Raw genomic sequence first — 23,117 nt, 5'->3', positions numbered from 1 at the left:
TCACGGTAGGTTTATTCTGCAGCATGGAATTAACCCACCGTGCTGAGCGGGTTGTGAAGCTTTGAAGGCTTCTCTTTTTCCTCTTCCAGAAAGGTGGATTAAGTAACTATAAGCTGCATCCGTAAATACAGACCTGTTTGATCAGGTTGGAAGGAAGGGGTCTTTGCAGAATCCCTGCTGTACGGCTAATGCTGCAAGGTAGAGATTGCTTTCTTAAATCTGCATTTAATTAGAGAGAGTAGCATTAATGAAAACAGCTTCTGACACTCGTTGGGCTCTCCTGAAATGGATGAGGGTTGGAGCACTCTTGTAACACAGCAAGCAGCTCCTGCATTTCTTGGCATCCCCCTCTGGCTCTTACAGCAAATGTCCCATTAAATTTTATTGTATTTGAATGATTTACATCACCACTGAGATCCTTCCGAGTCTTGCTCTCCTAACATGAACAAATTGGGAAGGCTTTTTCAGAGAAACTCCCTGTGATCAGTCCAATTCATAACAACGTGGCAGAGTATTTCAGGCATCCCAGCAGCCTCGCAGTGTGGTCAAGGGAAGGTGCTTCTGTGTAAGCACAGCGTAACCATGGGCCAGGTAAGAATCCACGTTCAGCAGGTCTGGTAACTCTTGGCAGGGATGATGATGGATCTGCTGGATTCAATGTCCAAACTCAGTGAAGATATGTTGTGTGAAATGATGGGGATGATGTCCAGCTTGAGAGCCAGTCTGCTGTATCTGCAAACCCGACATTCATTGTGCAGCCCTCCCTGGGGCTCCCTCGCTGCCCTGTGCTGCACTGTGTTGGCACAGCTCTTGGAAGACAGTACAGTAAGTGCTTCTTAATTTTTATCTTACAGCATTCTGGAAATTTGCAGGTGTAGCTGCTTCTGGGAGCTGTGATACGTGGTGAAGTGCTCACTTCTGTGGGTGCCTGTTCTAAGTCTGATACAGCACCGGGGGCTTCCTGGAACAGAGATAGCTGGGAACTGTGACAGCAGCTTTGCAGTCCCTCTTTTGGCAGGAATTGAAGTGAAAGCATGTTTTTTAATCCAGGATGGTGATTCTTCTGTTCCTTCCCACCTGTTTGGAGATGGCACCATCACACACATCTTGTTGCTAACCCTTTTCTTCCTCCCCCTGGTGTATAGATACCTCTTTCCTCTTTTTTTTCTTCATTTTATATCCAACCTGTGTTCTGGTTACAGCCCCCCTGCCCCATTGTGTGTTCCCTCGGTTGGTTGAAGCTGGCAGGAGAGGCCATTTTTTGGAGACACACCGGGTTTGTGATTGCATCGAGGCAGTGGCTTTGGGAGGGATCCCACTTTTCGTCTCCAGTGGGAGCAGCAGCCCTTGCCCTCTCTTCTCACCTATTACTTGCTGATGTGCTCACACCTCATTCCTCTGGGAAGGAAAATGTAAAGGAAGCTGGAAACTCCTGCAAAGATGTATGCAGTATTGCAAGACAGTTTTAATATAGACACGTTTTCTCTGGTGCCGTCTGCTCCTTAGAATCATAGAATCCTTACGGTTGGAAGGGACCCCTGGAGGCCATTTAGTCCAACCCTTTCTCTACTATGGACTGATTACAATGGCTGTTAGATTTCTCCAAGGACTTGTCCTTGAAGAAATATCAGCGGAGGTTTTCTTTCTGTCTCTTCTGTTCGCTGCTATGCGGGGCACAGGGCTTCATTCAGTATCTATCAGGTTGAAGTTTCCCTTATCGTTTTCTGTCTGTGCCCTTGTATGTGTGACTTGTGTGAGCTTGTGCTGCTAGAAATAGATACCTGAGGCTGCTCGCTCACTCTGGAGCGAAAGGAGCAGCTTTTGCTGTAGGATGTTGCAAGGAAGGAGCTGGGATCTGTGCTGTAAGTAATTGCAAGGAGAAAACCAGCATCATCCCGTGGCAGATGGTAAATGGGAGCATGATGGTACGGCTGCACGGACTAAGGGAAATGCATGAGACATAAAGAGGAGTGACTGTGATTCATCCTCTGTGTGTTACAGTCTGTTTTCCTGGTGAAGAAGCTGAGGTGGAGCATACCCCATCATTCTTCCTCTTTCACAATGAATTCCCTGCCCTGCTATGCGTTTTCATTTTGCTCTTGCAGAATCACGAGTAAGAAACCATGGGTAACTTGCAGTAAGTTGAGTTTATGTATTAAAGCAGGCTGCTTCTGCATGTTCCTCCTCATTGTGGAGGTGTATATGGACTTACATAGGAGGCACTGCAGAGCAAGACCAGGGAAACTGATAGGAAGTGAAACAAAGGACAATGGGGACATTGTGCAGAGCTCCCAGAGCAACGTATAACATCACACACAGAGTGTGGTGTGGGCAGCAGTGCCAGTGCCTCGAGAACTCCAGCATCCATTTCAGCACTGTTTCACCTGAAAACCTGCTAAGGATCTTTGGTAAGTACTGAGCAAACTCTGTTTTGCTGTCAGAGGGTGACAAAGGCTGCTGGAATCGGATCCGTTGATGCCCCACGGACACAGAGCTCCACATTGGCTGCTTGTCCATTTGCATTTGTTCAAATGGAGCCGCCCTGAACGCTGTCTTTTTTTCCATTTCCTATCCCTGGCCACATTCCATTACCCGTGAAAGCTGCAGCCCTGCCCTTTTCACAAGGATAACTGCCAAGACCATTGCATCATAACTGCCGGGCCCTGCTGTACCTGTGTCAGCGCTCCATTCATCCACTGTTTGCTTTGGATAGAAGCACATGCCCACAGGGGAGCTTTCCTCCCTCCTGTATTTAGTTTTTTGGACACTGATGATGTTGTTACTACAGCGTATTCATCGTGGGCTTGTTGCTATCCCTTTCTGTATCTGCTCTGTAGGGATTTATTCCCACTGTTATCCTGTGTTTGGGACTTGAGACTAGGAAAGCTTCAAGAAAGGAAGTTTAAAGGAAGTTTCAAGAAATATCCCCATAAAATATGAAGGGGAATGGATGTTGTTCTGGGTCCTATGTTGTGTTTGTCAGTTTATCCTTGGTTCCTACCAGCGTAAGGGGGAAATTACCCAATTGTGCCAGCGAATGCCAGCTGAACAGTGTGAGTGACATGCCTGGAGTAAGCTGACACTGCCAGGGCAGAGCAAATAATTGAAGCTGGACCCAGTGTTACCTTTGGGAAGCCTCATTTCTCTTGGAAAGCCTGTGGCTGTCAGCTGGTGTTACCTTCACCTGCTGGCCTGGCTGGAGTGCCCTGGAGGGAAGCTCACCCAATAGCTGGGCTGTGTCATAGGAGAAGTCCCTAGTGGAGATGAAGGTGCGTAGTACTTTGTAAGAACACCCTGTGTAATGCCAGTGAGCATCTCTTCCACTTCCACCAAGGAATAAAATAAAAAATAGTACCCTCTTACACTTGAGATCTTTGCAGCATTGTGGCTCCCATTATCTCAATTATGCAAAGCCCTTTTGAGTGGGGCTGCTGGGTCAGGCAGATCGTGGCACTTCAGATGGTGCTAGAATGCATATCCAAAGAATAATTCCTGGAATCCCTGCTAAGAATTGCCCCATGGGTCACACTGAGCACAGGGCTGCCCCGTTGCAGAGCTGCTTCCTGGCAGCACCCAGCAGCTGCACCTTCAGGAAGATGCAGTGTGGTTGAATGTTTCCCAGTGCTGTACTCATGTGCTGATGGACCTCGAAGCTGTGAGAGCACAGCTTTGTGTAAAACAGTTTGTCTGAGGTGACTGGAGGGATGCCAGCAGTCCCTCAGCTCCACAGGGGGCACTTCAGAGCAGGGGAATAAAACCTGGAACTTGGGACAGCTGAGCTCTGCTCTCCTTAGAAATTGAGCAACTGCTGGGATTTGTCTTTTGCTGAGAAAGCACTCAGTCTGTTGTTGTGTGCCAGGGTCTGTGTGGTTCTGGTGGGACAGTCTGTTGTGTCGGTTTGTTTTTGGAACCCATCTCACGTTGGAAAGCATTTAAACGTAGTAACTTTACTGCACTCGTTTGGGAAAGACAAATATTATTGCATGGTGGGGAAAGCAAAGCAGAGAGGCTGCGACTTGAAGGGCTCTGAACCACGACTGCTGTGGGAGAAGATCTCAGCCGTGTTCTGTCCCTGGCTCAAAGTGTTTTCTTGTTTTTACAAAAGCACCGCTATATTCTTAAGGGCTAAATGCAAAAGCTTGTGTTGCTTTCGGGTTTTGAGCTGCGTGGAAGCTTTTGCCTTTTATGTACAGCCCTACAGCCCAACCAGCAGGCTTCGTACACAACCAGAAGGTGAAAAACGATCCCAGGGTGGCAGCCTGCTGCTTCAGCCTCCACGCTATTGTCAAAGAAACAGAATGCCTAAATGGGGAAGAGAATGTCCATGTTGCACCTCCAAGGGCTGTCTTCACTAACGGGAAAATGTGCTTTTAGATGTGTTAGCTCATGCTTTAAATATCCCTCTGTAAACAAGGGCAGGTTTATTTTTAGCTTAATCGCCGGTCAAAGTGAGTCCTGGATCTGCAGTTCTCTGCTCATCCTCCCCGTTAGGATTCACCAGGGGTGCTTCCAGCAGATGAATTATATCTGCTTGGCGTTGTCTGTTTTCCTTCCCATATAGTAAGTTGACCTTGCTATCTATTTTAGTCCTTTTTCCTCCCCGTTTATCTGGACAGTGTTCCCTTCAGCAGATGTTGGAGGCAGATGTGCCCCAGCCTCCACTGCTCGGTGTTGCTGGACCTGGGGACGCGGTGTCTTTGCAATGTGGCCTATCTCTTCTGAGCAGCACGTGGTGAAGGCAGTGTGCGATAGTGGGTTATATTTGGGGGAACGTGCTGGTGCGAGTGCTGCTTTCCTCATCTTTTGCTTTCTGTCACGTGCAGGGCAGCCAGAATGCACTGTTCTGTCACCTGCAGCCTTGCTGCTCTGGGTCAGTTCCAAAGCACCACCCGCCGAGCAACCGTGCTCCTCTAAGTGCCAAATGGGCTGAAATACGTGATTCTGAAAGGAATGTATCTGAAAATCTTCATTCTTTTAGTTTGTGTTGGTTCCTTCGCTTTTCTTTGTGAAGATTTCCAGCTCTCTCCTTTTCCACGCTTTATGCTCTCTTGTGTTCAGATGACACGAGATCCATAAAGCTTTGCAAGAAGCACAGTAAAACCCAACAATCCTGAAAGCAGCTGTAGTGTTCTGGGACATGGCAGGGTGCTGCTCTGGGACTGGTTGTGTCCTTCCCTGCCCAAGGTTCCCCTACCAGCTTTTCCTGCAGCCCTGAGCTGAACAGTAGGCAGCTCCTAAATCCTCTTACGCTGATGCCTGTCGCCATGGTGCTAGGCCATAGCAGGCTTTTAGACCCTTGTGAATGAATGATGCAACTTGCTTCCCTTCTTGCCTGTGTGCTCTGAGTCACCAGGAAGTCCTGTGGCTCTGTGACATTCACTGGAGCTGTGAGCCTCATCGTTGCTGTCAGATCCAGAAACTGGAGTCCCTGGGGACTGGGCTCTGCAGCCAGCCCTGGGTGCATGTGAGCACGCTCATCGGTTCCAGCATGGCTATTCCCAGCCCTGCTGTGGACTCCCTGTGCTTCCCTGAGCTTTTACCAATGTGGTCACTCAGGGTAAGGATGGAGGCTGACTGTAAGCCAATATGACCCTTTAAAATGTCAGTGCTTGTTCCTCCTCCCATCATTTCGTTTCTCAGTTTGCAGTTTGGTGTGCATATTCCCCTCGTGCCCTCCCTGGAAGCAGAACGTGAAGCTGTGCAGCTGACAAGCAAGAAAATGATCCTGTGTGCCATGAGCCAGAGAGCAAAGGCACTGCTGCTCCATCCTACTGCCTCAAGTTGGGCTGGTGCCCACATCAGTTTGGGCACGGCTGTAAAATTTGGGGGTCATCTTGCTTCAGAGTAGGGGCGTGGTGTGGTTTTCACTATGATGCTGTGTGTGTTGGGCACAGTGTGCTCTCACTGGGCAGTGATAGAGCCGTCCAGCTGCTGTATTTCTCCCTTCTACCCCATCAGCCTTCCTCCCCTCTGTCTGTGGCACACGTGCAGCTTAGCCTGCCTGGCAGCAGTCTGTCCCAGCAGTCCCCTGTACTGCAGGTAGAGCGTTGTGCTGATGGGCTGCCTCACATCTCCTCTGATGAAGGCTGAAATACCTCCATCAGATGCTCTGGGCTTTAAAACGTGAGTGCAGCCTGTGACCAAGGGAAGGTGACCTGAGCCTGGGTGCTTTGCAAAGCAGCTCTTTGGCTATGCGAAAAGGTGCTGTGAAGGGTGAGAAGAGCCTTGCAATGTGTGACAGGCACATGAAGGAGCGCAGTGGCCGGGCTGTGTTTGAGCACGTCCCATAATGGGGCAGCACTTCTGGAAGCTCTCCATCCTGTACCAGCTTTAGAAAAACTTGCCTGGCTCCTGGGGGGGTAAAAATACAAACTGCAATCTGAGTGGGAAAGGCTCGGAGCCCGGGGAGGAGAAGCCTGCGCCTAAAGAAGGCGAGATGACGTCTGTCCTGCTGGCTGGCTGGCTGTGGAGGCCTGCCATGGGCACTGTGCAGGGATTGAGGGGTGACATCCAGCACGTGGGGCAGCAGCATTCCCTGTGTGACATTTGCCTGTCTCTGTGACATGCTCTGGCAGTGGCTGTGACAGTCTGTGCGACCTTCCTGGCACTATGGGCTGTGTGGGTCGAGTGCAGGAGGAGAGCTTCATTGGCTCTGGGTTCTCTTCCCATTTGCCCTGCTGACCTGTGGGCTTTGTTTGTTTCATGGTTTGCTGAAGGTGTCAGGTCTGCCTTCTTTTCTTTCATTTTTATGCAGCACAGAGTGGCCCTGATGGCCTCTTAGGTGCTATTGTTAAACTGGGAACAATACATCAGTTCTGGAAGCTGTCCAGCCATCTCCATGATGTTTCCGCACAGCTACAACATCAATTGTCTGGGCAGGGATAGCAGAGGACTGCTTTGATGCCATTGGCCCCAGTCACCACTTTTATTTATATGCCCTCAGAAATGTTTTTTTCCAATGCAGAAGGACGGTTCCTCGTCCCTAAAAGCGTGTGCTTCATTCACACTGCTGTAGAAACCCAGCACAGAATGGAGGAGTATGGAGAGCAGTGTTGTGTCTGACAAGTTGTTATTTCAGGCCCTGGGTGACGCAGCTCAAAACGTGACGTTTGGTACCCAAAATTTGGCATACAGTTGAGGAAGATGGCAGAGAACCCCAAAACCAATGCACACGGCTGCAGTTGTGAGCTTGGTGGAGTGCATCTATTTATAAGGCACTCCTCTAGTTTGTTTGGGCTGTAGCAAAAAGCAAATGCTGATCTGTCCTTATTTGTTCTCGGTACTTTGCTGAATCCTGACGTGTCTGTCCTGTCTGTTTCTTGCAGTGCTCCTCACAGCAGTGAACTGCTACAGTGTGAAAGCTGCTACCCGTGTTCAGGATGCCTTTGCTGCAGCCAAGCTGCTGGCGCTGGCTTTGATCATCATTCTTGGCTTCGTTCAGATTGCAAAGGGTGAGTATGTCTCCTTTTCCTTTTGAGGGCGGTCTGGAGTTGGAGCTTCAAAAAACCAAATAGATAGAAATGGGAAGATAAGAAAAGAAGCTTGCTTTCTTTTTTTCTTTCTCGCTTATTTGCCTCGTGCAAGTATAAAACCCCCTCAAAACTACAGAAACGTTTGGTTCCAAACCCCTTTGATCAGCTAATGAGTACAGATGTGCTTTACTGGCTGCTTTTTTTAATTAGTTTGCTTTTATAAAAGCAGCAGGCTGCCCCGTTGAGGCTGTGGATGCCCCGTCCATCCCTGGAGGCGTTCAAGGCCAGGTTATATGAAGTTCTGGCAGCCTGGTCTAGCATTAGATGTGGAGGTTGGTGATGCTGCCTGTGGTGGGGGGGGTTGGAGCTTCATGATCCCTGAGGTCCCTTCCAACCAGGGCCATTCTGTGAAAAGCAAAAGGAGTTTTCTCAGTGGCCAGCACAGCCCTGCTTGGTCAAAGTGGACATATAGAAATCCCTCCCCCCTCTATGAGGAGGATATGCGTGTTGGTATTTTAATTCCTGTTTCAACTATGGGAGCCAGTGCTGTCTTTGCAGAATTTCTTGCTTTATCAGAGGTTTTCTTTTCTTCCAGCTCAGTGCCTGCACTCAGCAGGAACATTATTGAAGGCTTATCACAAAACACACCTCCATCCTCTTCATATCTCCCCTGTTTTGCCAAACGTTTTTCTCTCTTAGAAGTAAAAATGAGCCTTTGTTGGTTCTTTCATGTTTTACTAGTAAAGGTCTTTACAATTTTGTTTGTTTGTTTGCAGATAATCTTAATTTGCATGCTCAGAATCCCCTGCCCTCCCCCTGTGTCTTTGCTCCTTCTGTTGAGGCTGAGCCCTTCCCTGCCCTGGTTCTGTAAACAAGACAAGTTTTTGGTCTTGTGTGTAACATTCCATACCCACCTGTGCCACTAGCTCTTTACCTCCTGGTAACTTGTCATCTCCAGTTCTTCTCCTCTCCTTATGTTATGCAGTTTTCTGGCTGCCAGCGATGCCTCTGACCTGTGAATGGAGCCTTTTGTGCAGCTCTCTCCTGCAGAGCTGTCCTCAATGCTGCTTTCTCGTGCCCTTAGCTGACCTGGCACAGTGTACAGCCAGACAGGATCAGGGGCAGGGCTGAGCACGTGGCTTGCACCTTCTGTGCTGTCTCAGAAAGGCTGCTCTCAGCTGAAGCTGTACTATATATGAAGCTGTTTCCCTCTGCGTGCATCTTTGGGGTGGAAGTAGTATGAAACCTATTACAGCTGTAAGTTTTTTTTGTAAGGTCTCAAGGTACTATGAGCTGTTGCCATACAGCTCCTTTCGTGTGACATTTATTTTCCCACTACACCACCTGGCTGCTTAAGGCAGGGAGAAAACACAACGAGAAGCAGGAGTTAGACCGTAACATCTGAAGGCAACGACCTCTTTCTGCTGTGTGTGCACAGCACTCAGGATAAAGGAGACTGGATCAGAGTGGCAGTCTGGGGATGGAATGGGACATTCCTTAGAGAGCCAATATTTGTATGCAGGGACACACTGCTGCTTGTCTGAGCTCCTATTTTACAGCATACTGCCTGGGTTTCTGCCCATAGTCTAACATGGATTTTATGAACTTCCTAATGGAAGTTGCAAGCTCTCTGGTAAATCATTCAGAATATACCCTTCCTTTTAGTTTCTGCAGCTTTCTCAGCTGTTCTTCAATGATTGTCGGGGCTGGAGCAGCTCTCCTATGAAGGAAGGCTGAGGGAGGTGGGCTTGTTCAGCTCGAAGAAGAAAAGGCTCTGGGGAGACCTCAGTGCAGCCTTCCAGTACTTGGAGAGCTTGCAAGCAGGAGGAAGACTGACTTTATACACTGTCTGATAGTGATGGGACAAGGATGGGTGGCTTCAAACTAAAGGGGGAGATTTAGGTTAGGTTTTAAGAAGAAATGTTTTATTCAGAGGGTGGTGTGAGGCACTGGAACAGAACAGGTTGCCCATAAAGGTGGTGGGTGCCCCATCTTTGGAGGCATTCAAGGCTGGGTGGGATGGGATCCTGGGCAGCCTCATCGGGAGGCTGGCACCCATGGGATGAGATGATCTTTAGGGTCCCCTCCAACCTAAGCCATTCTGCGATAGGATTCTATGAGATCACACCAGGTGACTCAACGCTGCTGTATCAAGGATACATGGACAGATTTTTCTTCTTATCATCACTTGCAGCATGTTGAAAATGGGGAAGCACTGCTTTCTGTCTTCATTACCATGAGAAAAAATGATTGCCATCTTTGAGACGAGGGAAACTTTAGATCAGGCTTCAGGAAAACACTTTCAGCTGGACTGCAGAGCTCAAGTAGGATGTCCAGAGATTTGCAAGGATAGATTAATAGACATCTCTCAGGAGTTGTTTAATAAGGCAGACCTGTCTCAAAGCAGGGAGACAAGCTGATGCCTTGAAGCCCTCGTGTCTGCTTGGAGAGGATGTGCTGCACACTGCTACTACAATGCAGAGCTGCTGGATCTTCTCCAGCAGAAATACTAGATGGCTGGTCTTTGAAAGTGCTGACACTTTGAAATGGATAACTTTCCTCTAAGAGGCCATTTAACCTCTTGGGCAGGTGGGTGATCCGAGCCCTGGAGCCAGCATCCTGCTTTTGTTGCTCTCTTATCCCAGCCCGAATGCTCCTTGCACAGAGGGCTCCCAGCACAGCCAGCTCAGTCCCACGCTGCTGGCTGCTGTTGGGTGAAGTGCACACCGAGCCCAAATGAGTTCTGTGCTGTGGGGTCTGGTGCTGAGATTTCAGCCATGGAAGGGGCCGTGTGTTCCCATGACGCTGTAGTTTTGGAGCACTGCTGATCAGTTCAGTCCTTACTTTCCCATTGCTGTTTTGTGTTTACAGTATCCATAAACAGAAGAGGAGCAATCCCACATTTTCTTGCTCAAATGTGGAAACTTCTGAGGCTTCACAGAAGTGTGTCCTCCTCTGCACTGACCTCCCACCTTCAGCTTTTGGGCTTTTCTTGTTATCCTTCCATTGAACATGCTCATTATTTCCCAAAAAGCAGCAACGTCTCAAGACAAATAAGTGTGTGGCAATATTACCACACGGAACACAGGCTTTCCTTGTGATCTTTCTGCAGACAGCTGTTTTATATCTCCTTTCATGCCAACTTCAAAAGGAGGGGAGAAATTGGTTTCCTACTTAACGCAGCCTTTCAACTTCTGGACGCTTGGCTCAGTACAATCCAACCCCTTGGGATGCACTTAGTGCACTAACTCACAAGTTACACTTTGAAAAGCATTTGTATGACTGAAGTTGTGCTGCTTTATAAGTTCATTGTCCCAGACTTAATGTGTAAAACCTTATATTTCTCCCCCAGCTGTACCACCCTGCAGCCTGTCCCTCTTAAGCAGTATAAACAACTTCTTGCATATGCAAGATAAGCATTTTTTGCCCTTCCTCTTACTAAGAACTAGGCGTTGTTGTTGTTTTTTTTTAATCAGCTCTCAGATTGTCTTCTGTCCAGCCATCTCCATTGCTTTCTGACCATGCTGTTTGTTGGGTGAGCAGGCAGTAGGACTCAGCTGGAAGGAGCGAAGCAATCAAGGTGTGCATCCTTAGAGATTGGCACTCCTGCTTCTTACATGAGAGGAAATCCAGCAGCCTTCTCAGTCAGAAGTCTTGAATCACATCTCAGAAAGGATTGTCAACCTTTTCTCTTAGTGATGCTTAAGGATTTGTCCCTTTCCCATCTCAATGCCTGGTTCTTGATCTTAGATCTCAGCATTATGCTGCCTGGCTCCTTTGCTGTGCTTGTTGGAAGCAGAGCTGCGCCTGCTGAACCAGCACGGGGTGAGCTAAGGACAAAGTGGGCACGTCCAGCTCCAGACATTTCCCATGCAGAATTTTGACTAGGCTGGGAATCTTGTTTGTGTCAGCCAGCACTGGCACTCCCCACATCCCTATTGCCCTTTGCAGATAGGGATTTAAAGGTGGCAAATTTTAAACTCAGTGTGAGAGGGCTTCTGAAAGTGCAGAAATTAAGACCCAGCCAGGTTATTTTGCCAGTTCTATCTCTAAATTTCTTAAGCTTTCCCTCCCTCAGGTCTTTCTGGAGCCCTGGGCAGCCTGGTCTAGTGTTAGATATGAGGTTGGTGGCCCTGCATGGAGCAGGGAGGTTGGCCTTCATGATCCTCGAGATCCCTCCCGACCCAAACTATTCTATGATTCCTTTGAGATTTTCTTTTCCTCTGCCAGTAGTGACAGCAGCTGAGTACCTAAGAAAAGCCCCTTAAAGCCAAATCCACACCAAGAGCTGGGGCTGAACTCAGCAAACAGCAGAGGAGGGAGAGCAGCTCCGAGCACAGAGGGCAGGGCTGCCCCAGGTTTCCTTTTGACCAGTTCTCATCACCTCTTGTGTTCACGGGGTAAAACCACGAGTCAATCTGATGGATATCGAGGAGGTGTTTTACAAAGAGATGCTTTCCCATTTTCTGCCCCATCCCTCACGACCTGCCTTATTGGTAGCTGAGATTTGGATGCAGTGATGCAGGGAGGGTGCCTGTGCTCCAGGACCCAACCTGGGATATGGGAACCTTCTGCTGGTGGAGCTGTGGGTGTTTGAGATGAGCTTGGAGGACAAAGCCAAGCCAGATGGGTGTTCACTCAGTTATATGGTGACTAACTCGCACTGTAGATTCACTTTGGTGAGAGACAAAGCCTATGGATAGTAAACATTCCTCCAGCTTTTAATTGTATCTGTGCAAGTTGGGGCTGAGGCTTTTATACAAAAGATTGCAAGAAGCGTGCCTTGCAGCTACCCATGCTGTTTCTTGTTACGTTGGCAGTCAGAATTTCACATTTCATTATTCAGAAAAATGTTTTACTAAGAGCAAGCTTTGAAGGAAAGCCATTGTGCTTCCCTTACTCACCCTCTTGTTAGCAGAGGGCGCAGGGAGTGGAAGGCTGCACTGAAGGAGAGCACGAGAGAATGGGCTGGGAAGGCTGCCAGCATTCTGCACCTTTAAATCACATCAAGCACATGGCGGGGATTAATCAGGCATCTTAACGTTAGCTGGAGGGCTGTTACAACACAATTATGTTTTACGGGCCTCTCGCTCTCTAATCTTTGATTTCATCCTCAGCCAAATGGTGAATGCAGATGCTGAGGCTGGGTGGGCACGGCAGGTTGGTGCTATGCAGCCTGGCTGTTCTGCTTTGGTCATGGAATCACAGAATGGCCTGGGTTGAAAAGGACCACAGTGATCGTGTAGTTTTAACCCCCTGCTGTGTGCAGATCGCCAACCAGCAGCCCAGGCTGCCCAGAGCCACATCCAGCCTGGCCTTGAATGCCTGCAGGGATGGGGCATCCACAGCCTCCTTGGGCAACCTGTTCCAGTGCCTCACCACCCTCTGGGGGAAAACCTTCCTCCTAATGTCCAACCTAAACCTCCCCTGTCTCAGTTTAAAACCATTCCTATCACCATCCACCCCTCACAAACAGCCATTCACCTTCCTGTTTAGATGCTCCCTTCAAGTACTGGAAGGCCACAATGAACTCTCCCTGCCTTCTCTTCTTCAAGCTAAACAAGCCCAGTTCCCTCAACCTTTCGTCATAGGAGAGGTGCTCCAGCCCTCTGATCATCTTAGTGGTCCTCCCCTGGCCTTGTTCCAAGCTGGTGGGAGCTGGGTGGGTGGTGAGGCAGCTGACAGGAGGGGCTCTGTTGGCTTCTCAGTTGTCTGAGTGCAGCTATCCCAGCAATGCAGATGTATTTAACTAGAGAGCAGCTAAAGCTTTGGCATTTGCTGTTTGCTTCTCTGCGTCTCTGTCTGGGTCTCTTTGGTTGCATGAGAAGCAGTCATTCATGCCTGATGAGTATTGATGCATTCAGCAGCTCTGTACGTGCGTTGTGTTTTATACTGATCCTTTCCCACAGTTAATGACTTTGTAATTAATGGCCTGGGTGTCTGATGCTAGGGATCTGAGAGACAGGCAGGTGATGTGTCCACCCTAAATGCTCTTGGCTGCCTTGCTTATGAAGTTGGTTGGCTGTAGCTAGCCCCTCTTTGCCCTCTCTCCGGTCAGGTGGCACATTTTTCTGTTTCATTCCCAATCACAAGTTTCTATGGATGCGGACTGAACCCTTTGTGCAGATAAACAAAATAAAGCCAAGCTTATGGGAAGTGGCTGGAAACCCCCTGGGTGGTTTGTTTGGGGTTAGCACCTTGCTGTTCATCTGCTCTGATCGGGGTGGACAAGGGGCATTTAGGAAACACCTTTCCTATTGTACCGAGGATCAAAGTGACCCTATTTGTCCAGGCTCTCTGCACTGCCTCTGCTTCCTGGCTCCTGGACAAGGTACGGCATGCTCTGTGCCCACACCTGGCTGCCCCTGATGCTGCTTTTGGGTCTGCTTATTTATTTTTCATCAGCAGATGTTAAGGTGGCAGACACGGAGGTTGGGAAAATCAGGAGGTGTTTGCACAGGGGGAGGAGAGTGGGGACGTTTTTGATGATATCAGCAGGATGGAGAGGAGGTGGAAAAGGTAACAGGGTCTCATCTGGCCCAGTGCTCAAATGGAGCATTGGAAAGGAGCTGTGCAGTGTGCGTTCTGGGGCTTCCAGAAACTGCTCAGGAAGACTTTTGTCTGAAGCAAATGGAGATAGGCAAGCTCCCATGAAGATCAGGGTGCAAAGCAGAGTTTAGGAACACGTGTGGTGGGTTAGCTTATGAACACAGCTCCAGCAAACAGCTAACTCCTTTGCAGGTTCTGGATGCCCTGAATGCCTCAATAGACCTCATAGCTTGCTGTGTGGGTGCAGATCTGGCAGCGCAGACCCAAAGGAGAAATAACAGCTCTTTGTGAACAGCATTTACAAAGCTTCCCTGCTCTGGGAGAGGCATTTTCCTTAGGACAGAAGGGAGCAATTGAAATAAGGAGCGTCAGAACTCATCCACAGCCAGCAGTGAGAATCGGGAGTGTAACCCCTGAGCTCTGCCTTCTCCTTGGACGCTCTGCAAGTGCTAGATTTGCAATGGTGACTTTCAGACTGTAAGCAGACACCCATGAGCTGGGCCACCGTGGGATCCGAGTTTAATAGCTGCACAGGGAGAGCAGCAGCGTGAAGGTTGGTGACCGCCATAAGGGAAACACGAGTGGGCACGTGCTGGGTGCAGCTGTGGGGATGCTCCTGGCCTTAGCGTGCTCCTTGCTGCCTTGTTTTTTGGCCTGTCAGCTGCACTTTGCTCAGGAAATGTCTCAAGTGAATGCATTTTTTTGTATATGCAGCGCATGCCTCTTTGGCTCAGTTCTCCCCACAAGGGAGACAGGGTGATACCCTCCCCCCCCTTCCTTGCTGAGTTCCCTAGATGTCTGTGTTCCCTCTCCTCGCTGTTTAGGCAAGTTAAAAATAATTATGGTTAACTGCTTTCTGCATTAGAAGATTACTGCACTATTAAAACTGGAGCGGACACGACTGGGGTGCCAATGAACGTTCTCAGAGGAAGGGTCTGAACATGCAGCGCATGGACCGAAATAGGGCCCTCCTGCTGAAAGGCCCCAGGTGACCCATTGCTCACTGGTGCAATTACCAGAGTCTTGGCAGCTGGCAAGATCAGCAAATGGGGTTTCTGTCAGAGCTTGTTACCTTAATTTGGTTAATTGTAGAGCAGAGTGCGGTTGAGCAGCCAGTTCAAACCAGGTTTCAGAGCACCAGGGTGCCAGGCACGGGCAGGGCACTGCCTGCTCCCAGCAGCTGGCGGTGGGATGGAATGGGTGCAGGAGCTGAGGGGCTGAGCAGAGCACACCCCTGCCTGCAGCCTGGGATGGGTTTGCTCACAAAGCCCTTGCACAGCCGTTGCCGTGGTTGGCAATCTCAGCTGCAAATTTGTACCTGTTGATTTGATCCCAAGTCTGCCTAGAGGCTTGAGTTGTGCACGTTTGGGCTGGAAAGGGCAAGATGGAGTGTCTGTCTGGAGCAGAAGTTCATCCCTCTGTTTTGAACAGCAGGGTGGGAAAGTGTCTGTGTTAGAGGAAGGAGGTAAGAAGGACTGAGCTGCACCACCCAGCCCAGCATCCCCAGTCTCCAGCCATGGCCCAAGAGCAGTCGCCTGTGGGTGAACCTAAGAACGTGGAGGCTCTTCCTGGGACCTTTTTCAGTCTCCAGGTCTTCTGCAGCAAATGTAGATTGATAGCTTTCTCTTCCAAGAGTTAGTCTAGCAGCTGCTTGAACCTCTGATTAATTGGTGATGGGGTGGCTGTTAGCAAAGTCAACTCCAGGTGGGTGCAGTTGGAGCTCACCTGCTGTCTTTTAAGGCTTAGCCCACCTAGGTGGCATCCCTTTCTGGCAGTCTATGGTTGGTTGGTTTGTTTTGCCCCAAGATGTGCTGGCTATGTCTGTGACCACACTGCCATGAGGCACAAGTCAGTTACTATCTCTGGCAGGGCAGGATAGAGCTTTGAAAGGACAGCTCTGAGCTGAGATGTCATCTTCAGAGTGGGCATGTTCAGAAGCCCAGGAAGAAACCTGCCATTCCCAAGCGGCTGCTGCTTTGTGATGCTGCATTCTGCTGTGCTCTTCTCCCCTTCTGGGCAGCTGTGCCAGCTCAGCCCTTCCCTGATGGCACCACGCACAGCCTGGGGAGGTTGGGAGACACAGAGTGAAACCTGCAGGTGTGACAGAAGAGTGAATGTGAGAACAGAGGGTCAGCAGGTCTTTGGGAGCAGACATCCCAAGGGCTGTTTGAAATGCCCACTGAGCTCTCCTACACCATCAGCATGTGATTCCAGCAACTAATTAAAATCCCTGTTAACAAAAAGTGTAGCTTATTCCCATAACAAAAGACCTGGAAAGAATTAGACTGGTAATTATTCAGGAGGTGCTGAAAATAAACTAAGGAGAGCTGAGGCTGTGGGATGGAAGGAGCAGAATGTGATCCCATGCACACCCACCTCAGCTCCATTGTTCAGAGCCAGGCCAGGGCATTAATGCTACATTAAGATGATGTGACTGAACTCATAAGCCAGGAATTGAGGTTAAACTTTGCAGCATTGCATCAGTCTGCATTTCCACACAGCTCTCCTGTTTCAGTTCCTCGTTTCATTCAGAAACAGGCAGCTGGGCTCTGCTTTGTAGCCTCCATCAGCTTGTTGGCTGATGCTAGACAGGTCACAGTATTGCTTGATCTCTTTGCTTCCCTCTTTTCCTCTGCCCCCCTGCCCTGCTTTTGTACTTGTTTTCGTAATCTGCTCCCAGCTGCAGATGTGTAGCAAAAGAGGGTGCTGAGCTCTGCGTGGGACTCAGCAGGAGGGAGAAATGGGGTGAAGAGGGGCAACGCCTGGGATGGAAAGGATGGAGCAAGAGATGCAATGCTCCCACATGTAGGACAGCTCTGTGTCACAGCTTCACATCACTGGCGTGGGTTTAGAGCAGTCTCTAGCAAAATCCCACAAAGGGAAACGCCCCCAGCAGACCAGAGCCTGGCCCTTTCTCTCTGCTGGGAACATAGTGCTGTATGTTTAAAGGTCCCTGAAGGCATCCTTGTTATCTACCCTCACAGACGGAGCTGTTGGTGGCACTTCCAGTGTGAAACTTCCCAGCGTGAGGGGGGAAGAAAATACTGCAAGAGTTAAAAAAAACACCTCGTGTTGTTCATACCCTGTTTTTTCCCCACCTGCAGGGCTGGGCACCTTGTGCTAAGAGCAGAAGAGTTAAGCTGCAGGCGCTGCTGACTGCCATGTGATGCAGTGGCTTGGGCGATTAGCAAAGATCTGTGCCCTAAGAGGAATCACATGGGCTGATGGGGCTCCCTGCGTGCAGCCAGGGCTCTGTGGCTGCAGACTGGATGCAGGTGTGGTGCTGAGCCCTGCTTGCTCCCCTTCCTTCCTCACCGAGGGCACCAAAGGGAGCGTGACTTCACCAACGGGGCAAGCACAGAGCCTCCACATCAAAAGGCAGGGAACAAAACAGCTGCAGAGCGTTGTGAAGCAAAACAAACAAACCCTTGGCTGCACTGGGGGAGTTGTGACCAAGTATACAATCGAGTCCTCTATTAATGGCTTCTTGTTTCAAAAGCCAGCTCCATAACAGGAACTTTGGATCCTCGAGCCCTAAAAGAGCTAACTTCTGATATTCAAGCCCTAAAAAAGCTAACTTCCCACAATCAAAGCCATTGCCACAACCCTCTGCTTTATCAGGTGGAACTGGAGGAAATCCTGGGGTTTTTATCGAACGAAAGCAGCTTTCAGTTGAGAGAACAATGCAACCATATCTGTTTGCTTAGCATCTTCCAGCAGGAAGGCCCCCAGAGTGTTTTCTTCATGGGGAGATAGCTGGGAGATTACCTTGGTGATAGCACGTTGTTGTGTGAGAAAGTCTGACTGCTTGCTAATGGCCTGCTGCCCAACAGGGGCAGATCTGGGCCCGATTATTTGGTGCATTACCCCAACTGAATCAAGCACTGTAAAACTGGAGGAGTCAGCACAATCTGAGTGGGTGCAGGTGCTCTCCAACACAGCACCAGAGTGCATCAGTGTGATCATCAGGTGTCTGGCATCAATCCTTTCCTCCTGTTTTCCTCTGTAGGTGATGTGACGAGACTGACTCCTGAGTGCTCCTTTAAAGACACAAAAGTGGGCGTGGGGAACATCGTGCTGGCCTTGTACAGTGGTCTTTTTGCCTACGGAGGGTGGTAAGATGCAGTCCTCTTCCTTTTCTTAATGTTAAATACTTCGGTTTGTTCCGTTTGTCCCTAGGCTGTGTTTGCATCACCCAGGACCTTCCCACTCTTTGTTGTTAGCAGGGCAGTGAGGCAGATGGATGCTCTGGGTTCCCCTAGTAATGTTAGTAGTTGTTCTTCACGTGCAATTTCCAGCCATCTCACTGAAGCAGAAAGGCAGCAGATGATGGATTGTTTGTTATCTCCTGAGAAGAAAGCAGGAGTGTGGAATCCTCTAGCAGAGACTGCCTGCATGCTTACAGATGAGTTTAGGCATGGCAAAGCGGGGAGATGGCCGTGTCCATCCGTGGCAGCACCAAACTCCTGGAGGACATCACTATCAGCCCCTTTGAGCACTGAGCAGCCCAAGGAGCTGCTCAAATTGTAGTGAAAGCCATCACACTGCCCAGAGGCTGACCCTGCCACCAGCCCTGAGCCTACAGCCAGCTCTCCTTCCCTCTTGCAGGGCAGCTGGCAGCATGGTGCAAATTGCAGCAACCAGGGCTTGCATTTCTGCAGGTTTGCAACTAGGCATCACCCACTGTCAGTTTTACAGCAAGATCTGGTTTCTATCCCACCTAAAACTCCCTTGTAGACAGATAGGGGTGGAAGGCTTTATTTACTAACCTGAGTTTATCGCTGTTCTTTTCACGTTACAGGAATTACTTGAATTTTGTTACAGAAGAGATGATAAATCCCTACAGGTGGGTGACTTCCCTGGGAGGGAAACTTCTTTGTGGCTATCCTGCGTGTGTTGTTATGGGTTGTTCATCAGCCCAGAAGCTTAAGTCTCTTTCTAGGGAAACAGGCTAATGGCATTGTTCTGCCTTGGATTAAGGGAAGGGGAATTATAATCTCTGTCTGAGAAGGGCTGTTGCTTACACTGGATTCCTGTGCTGCTGATATTATCTGCGTTGTTGGAGAGTCCTATTTCCTTGGCATGGCACCTCTCTGAATTATAGGCAAAGAGGAGGCACTTACAGCTTTATTGCTTTATTGTGTAAACTCCCACAACAATGTGCAGGCACGCATTTGTCATGTGCTCTTCCTGTTCTGTCGAGCAACAGGCTGCTTTCTGCACTGCTCGTGCCATTCAGGGCAGTGCCAAGGGAGCTGGAGAGGTGAGGATGGGCTGCACCAAAGCAGAGCATCACTGATAGATCCATTCTGCCTGTAGGGAAGGTGCAGCCCTCCCATCAGCATAGGCTTTGGGATCAGAGCCCGCTCCTGGCTGGCCCCAGTAGAGATTAGTGCCTGCTGGGAGCCAAGATTGGTGTGCTCTTTTCTTGACAAACACAGTTAAAGGAAGTTTTTGCAGTCTGCAGTTATTTTTTTGTCTTCTGGATGCAGCCATGGCATTTGAGTCTTGCCACCTGTGAATTTGGACCAATTATATGGGGAATCAAGCAGGGTTTCCTCTTTCAGTTTCTGCTCACAAATGAGGTTAGGCTGCTGGGAAAGGCACGTTTGCACCAACGCAGCCTCATCTTTGCAGCTCCACTCAACCCGTGGCTGAACTCATTTTCTCTGAGTTCAACCAGCTGCATAGAATTAGAGCTTAAAAGCAACCAACTCAACCCCTGCTCTTTCCATCCCCCACAAAAAAGCCACCAGCACAAATGCATCTCCTCTGTCCAAAGAGGATGACTGTGCTAATGCTGCTAGCTACCAAGAGCCGTGAGGTTTTAGTTTTACTTGATTGCCTTGACGGTGACCATGGATAACTGCTGCCCAGACAGCCAGAGTCTCCCTCTGTAAGAAAAACCCCTTCTGCCATCATCCTTCACTCTGTCGGCTCCAGGCTGTTCCCGTTTTCTGGAGGAAAGCAGTGTGATGCTGTGTATGCTGGAGAGCCATGGAGGAGCAGAACGGCTCCTGCCAGCTCGAAGTGCAGGAGGGCTGCAGCGTGAGCCTTCAGCACTCTCTGTCAGCAGCTGTCTCCTGAGCTCGAGCTGCAATACAATTGATGTTTTCTTCCTAGAAACCTGCCTCTGGCTATCATCATCTCACTACCTGTAGTCACTTTGGTTTATGTGCTGACAAACTTGGCTTACTTCACAACCCTGTCCACGGAGCAGATGCTGACGTCCGAAGCCGTGGCTGTGGTAGGTGCATTTCTGATGTGACTCATCTGGCTTCCAGGGCTGGTTAAATTGAACCTACAATCTCTGCATACATCTCCTACTTTGTCCCTTGTTGATCGTGGCTGCTTATAGGAAAAAAAAAAAAAAAAAAAAGCTGTTGTGTTGTTTGATGGGAAATAAAGAGCAACTGTGACAGAGCAGGGACGAATAGCATGATACCAGGGGGATTAATCACAGATGGGGGAAGGGGGGTCAGTTAACACTGCTCTTCGTTCAGAAATAGCCCAAGTTGCTGCTGTTGGCCCCATGACTTATCATCAGTTACCGGAACGTGATATTTATGGGAAAAGGTCATTCAGACAATAGTGGACTGAACTGTTCTCTCTCTCTGTATCTTCCTTGTTACAATTAAGAAGGCAAAAAGAATACCTCCATTAATTAAAGTGCCGCAGAGGTCAGAAATCTGATGGCTTCAGAAATGAGTGGTGTGGCATGACCTTGCAAAGCTGTGTGTGACCAGGATTGTTTGGTGCTTTAGGGGGAGTCTCCTGACCCGGGATGGTCTGTGTGGGCCATCAGGTGACAGCTCCATCCTTTGGTCAGCACAGAGCTCCAGCCTGCAAGCACACCATGTGGCAGGAGGGTTGAAACTAGATGATCATTATGGTCCTTTTCAACCCAGGCCATTCTATGATCCTGTGATTCTATGAAAAAGCAGCCTGCATTGCGTTACTCTAATTGTGTTCCTCTGTCAAAATGAACATGACTTGATGGCGTAGGACTGCAGTGTGAGTGAGTCTGTAATTCAAAGCTACGACTCCACGTCACTGTGTTTGTAAGGGGCTGTGTTTCAGCGTCCTCACTCAGCTCCATGCCTGCAATTAGCAATATCTGAATGGCTGAACCAACTTCCATTTGGCTGCGAGCTTTTGGGTAACTGTTCCAATAAATCTGGCCTCTCAGTTCTCAGGGAAAGAGTTAGCTGTTCGGATTTCTGCAAATGTTCAAGCTCTGTAGGCAACCATGAGTTCTCTTGGGCATTTGGGTGTGATGTACTGTTCTTGTTGACCTCATTTAGGACTTTGGGAATTATCACCTTGGTGTCATGTCCTGGATCATACCTGTCTTTGTGGGCTTATCGTGCTTTGGATCCGTTAATGGATCCCTCTTCACCTCTTCCCGGTACGTTTCTTGCTGAGTTTTGTGCTTTGTTTCTTGCTTTGTTTACAAGCAGTGCTCGATGCCTCTGGGTTTGGAACAGTTGTCCTCCCCAGAGCAGCTGTGGGTGGACAAAAAGTTTGAAGGGTCTGGAGGCCATGTGGGGAATGATAGAAACAAAAATAAGGCCTTAAAACCATATCTGATTTAAAAAGAGAGCCTGCAGTCATCCGAGTCTTCTGTTCCTCAAGCAGAGTCCTGTTGAAGTTAGTTAAAACATAAACAAACAGAGGCTTGGAGCTCATTGGCATCGCCTGAGAAAGTGGGTGTAATGAAAACCAGAAACTTACGAAACTTCAAGGCTGAGAACTCCTCCAGATCAAGGAGAAAAGATGGGGGCAGGACACGGGCTGAGGAGGCTCAGGTCTGATGCATCTCCCCCGGGTTATCTTAGGAAAGTCACTTAACTGTTTGCTCTGGAAAGGAGGACATAAATACATCTTTTTGGGCCATCCCCATCAAAAGACAAAGCCCAGAGCTGAAGGTTGCAGTGCTGATAACTGCTCTGTGTCTCTCAGGCTGTTCTTCGTTGGATCCCGAGAAGGACACCTACCTTCAATTCTCTCCATGATTCACCCGAGGCTTCTCACTCCTGTACCATCCCTCGTCTTTACGGTAAGCCCTGGGGTGTGTGATGAGGAGTGTCAGCCTGGTATTGAGAAAAGGGTTGGGGACGGGATCCCAATGAATCACTTGGAGAAGGACTCCAAGTGCAGCCATTGCTGCTTGCTGCTGTGAGAGGGGATAGATCCTTCTTCTCATCATAGCTTATATTCCACTTCTGTTTAGAAATCATTCCAAGCACCATTTGAAAATAGCTTAAATGAGTAAAAAAATGATCAACCGATTCTCTTCTTGGCAGACAACTCTCACGTTCGTTGCTTTAATACATGAAGTTTTACCTACCTTTCCCTTTGCTAACGGCTTTACTTTTTTCTGGATGCAGTGTGTCATGACCCTGCTCTACGCCTTCTCCAATGACATTTTCTCAGTCATCAACTTCTTCAGCTTCTTCAACTGGCTGTGTGTGGCCCTGGCCATCATAGGCATGATGTGGCTGCGTTACAAGAAGCCTGAGCTGGAAAGGCCCATCAAGGTATGAGCAGTGCAGGAACTGTTTCAGATCTTCCCAGTGCTGGGATTTTTCATTGGTGCTCAGAGAAAACATGGGAAATAGCTCCTTCAAACCAGTCAGAGGCTTCAGCTGCTTTTGCTGTATGAAAAAGGGAGTGGAATTGGAAATGTATTGCCACCAGGAGAAAAGCAGTGGAAGCATGAGCTGCGTAGTTAACACTGGTATCCCAGATACATCAAAATCTGCCAAAAGAGAATGGGTGCGCTCGCTATTCAGGGGGTGAGGAGCTGTTGTGGCCGTGAGAGCCTGGGGATGAAGGATGCTCTGGGTGGCAGAGATGTGGGGTGGCCCAGCACAGAGCTCTTAGTGACCAACATGCTCCCCAGGCTGTGGCTCTCAGTGAAACGCTCTGTACCATCGTGGAATTCGCTTAAAATGATTTAATAAAGTAGACAAACCCATGCCTGCAGAGATGAGAACTTTGTTCTATTTGTCCTTGGCCAGCTTGGCAGCGCAGCATCCCAGCTGGGAGGAGGCCAAGACCATGTCAGCCACAAGCATGTCTGCCTTCCTTATG

The 23,117-nt window shown here is 49.1% G+C and overlaps 1 protein-coding gene across 1 annotated transcript in view; it reads left to right on the top strand.

Annotated features, from left to right (window-relative positions):
- SLC7A5 (solute carrier family 7 member 5) overlaps positions 1-23,117 on the top strand; it is a 34,829-nt gene that overhangs the window by 5,049 nt on the left and 6,663 nt on the right. The window contains exons 2-8 of the mRNA XM_085234636.1: positions 7,326-7,451; positions 18,031-18,136; positions 18,823-18,867; positions 20,145-20,268; positions 21,326-21,429; positions 21,984-22,080; positions 22,412-22,561. Coding sequence (XP_085090762.1) covers positions 7,326-7,451; positions 18,031-18,136; positions 18,823-18,867; positions 20,145-20,268; positions 21,326-21,429; positions 21,984-22,080; positions 22,412-22,561 — 752 coding nt within the window. The remainder of the gene's footprint in view (positions 1-7,325; positions 7,452-18,030; positions 18,137-18,822; positions 18,868-20,144; positions 20,269-21,325; positions 21,430-21,983; positions 22,081-22,411; positions 22,562-23,117) is intronic.

Source organism: Meleagris gallopavo, chromosome 13 (assembly GCF_905368555.1).
Source record: "Meleagris gallopavo chromosome 13, MGAL_WU_HG_1.1, whole genome shotgun sequence".
Lineage (NCBI taxonomy): Eukaryota > Metazoa > Chordata > Aves > Galliformes > Phasianidae > Meleagris > Meleagris gallopavo.
This window is presented reverse-complemented; position numbering and strand designations above follow the sequence as displayed.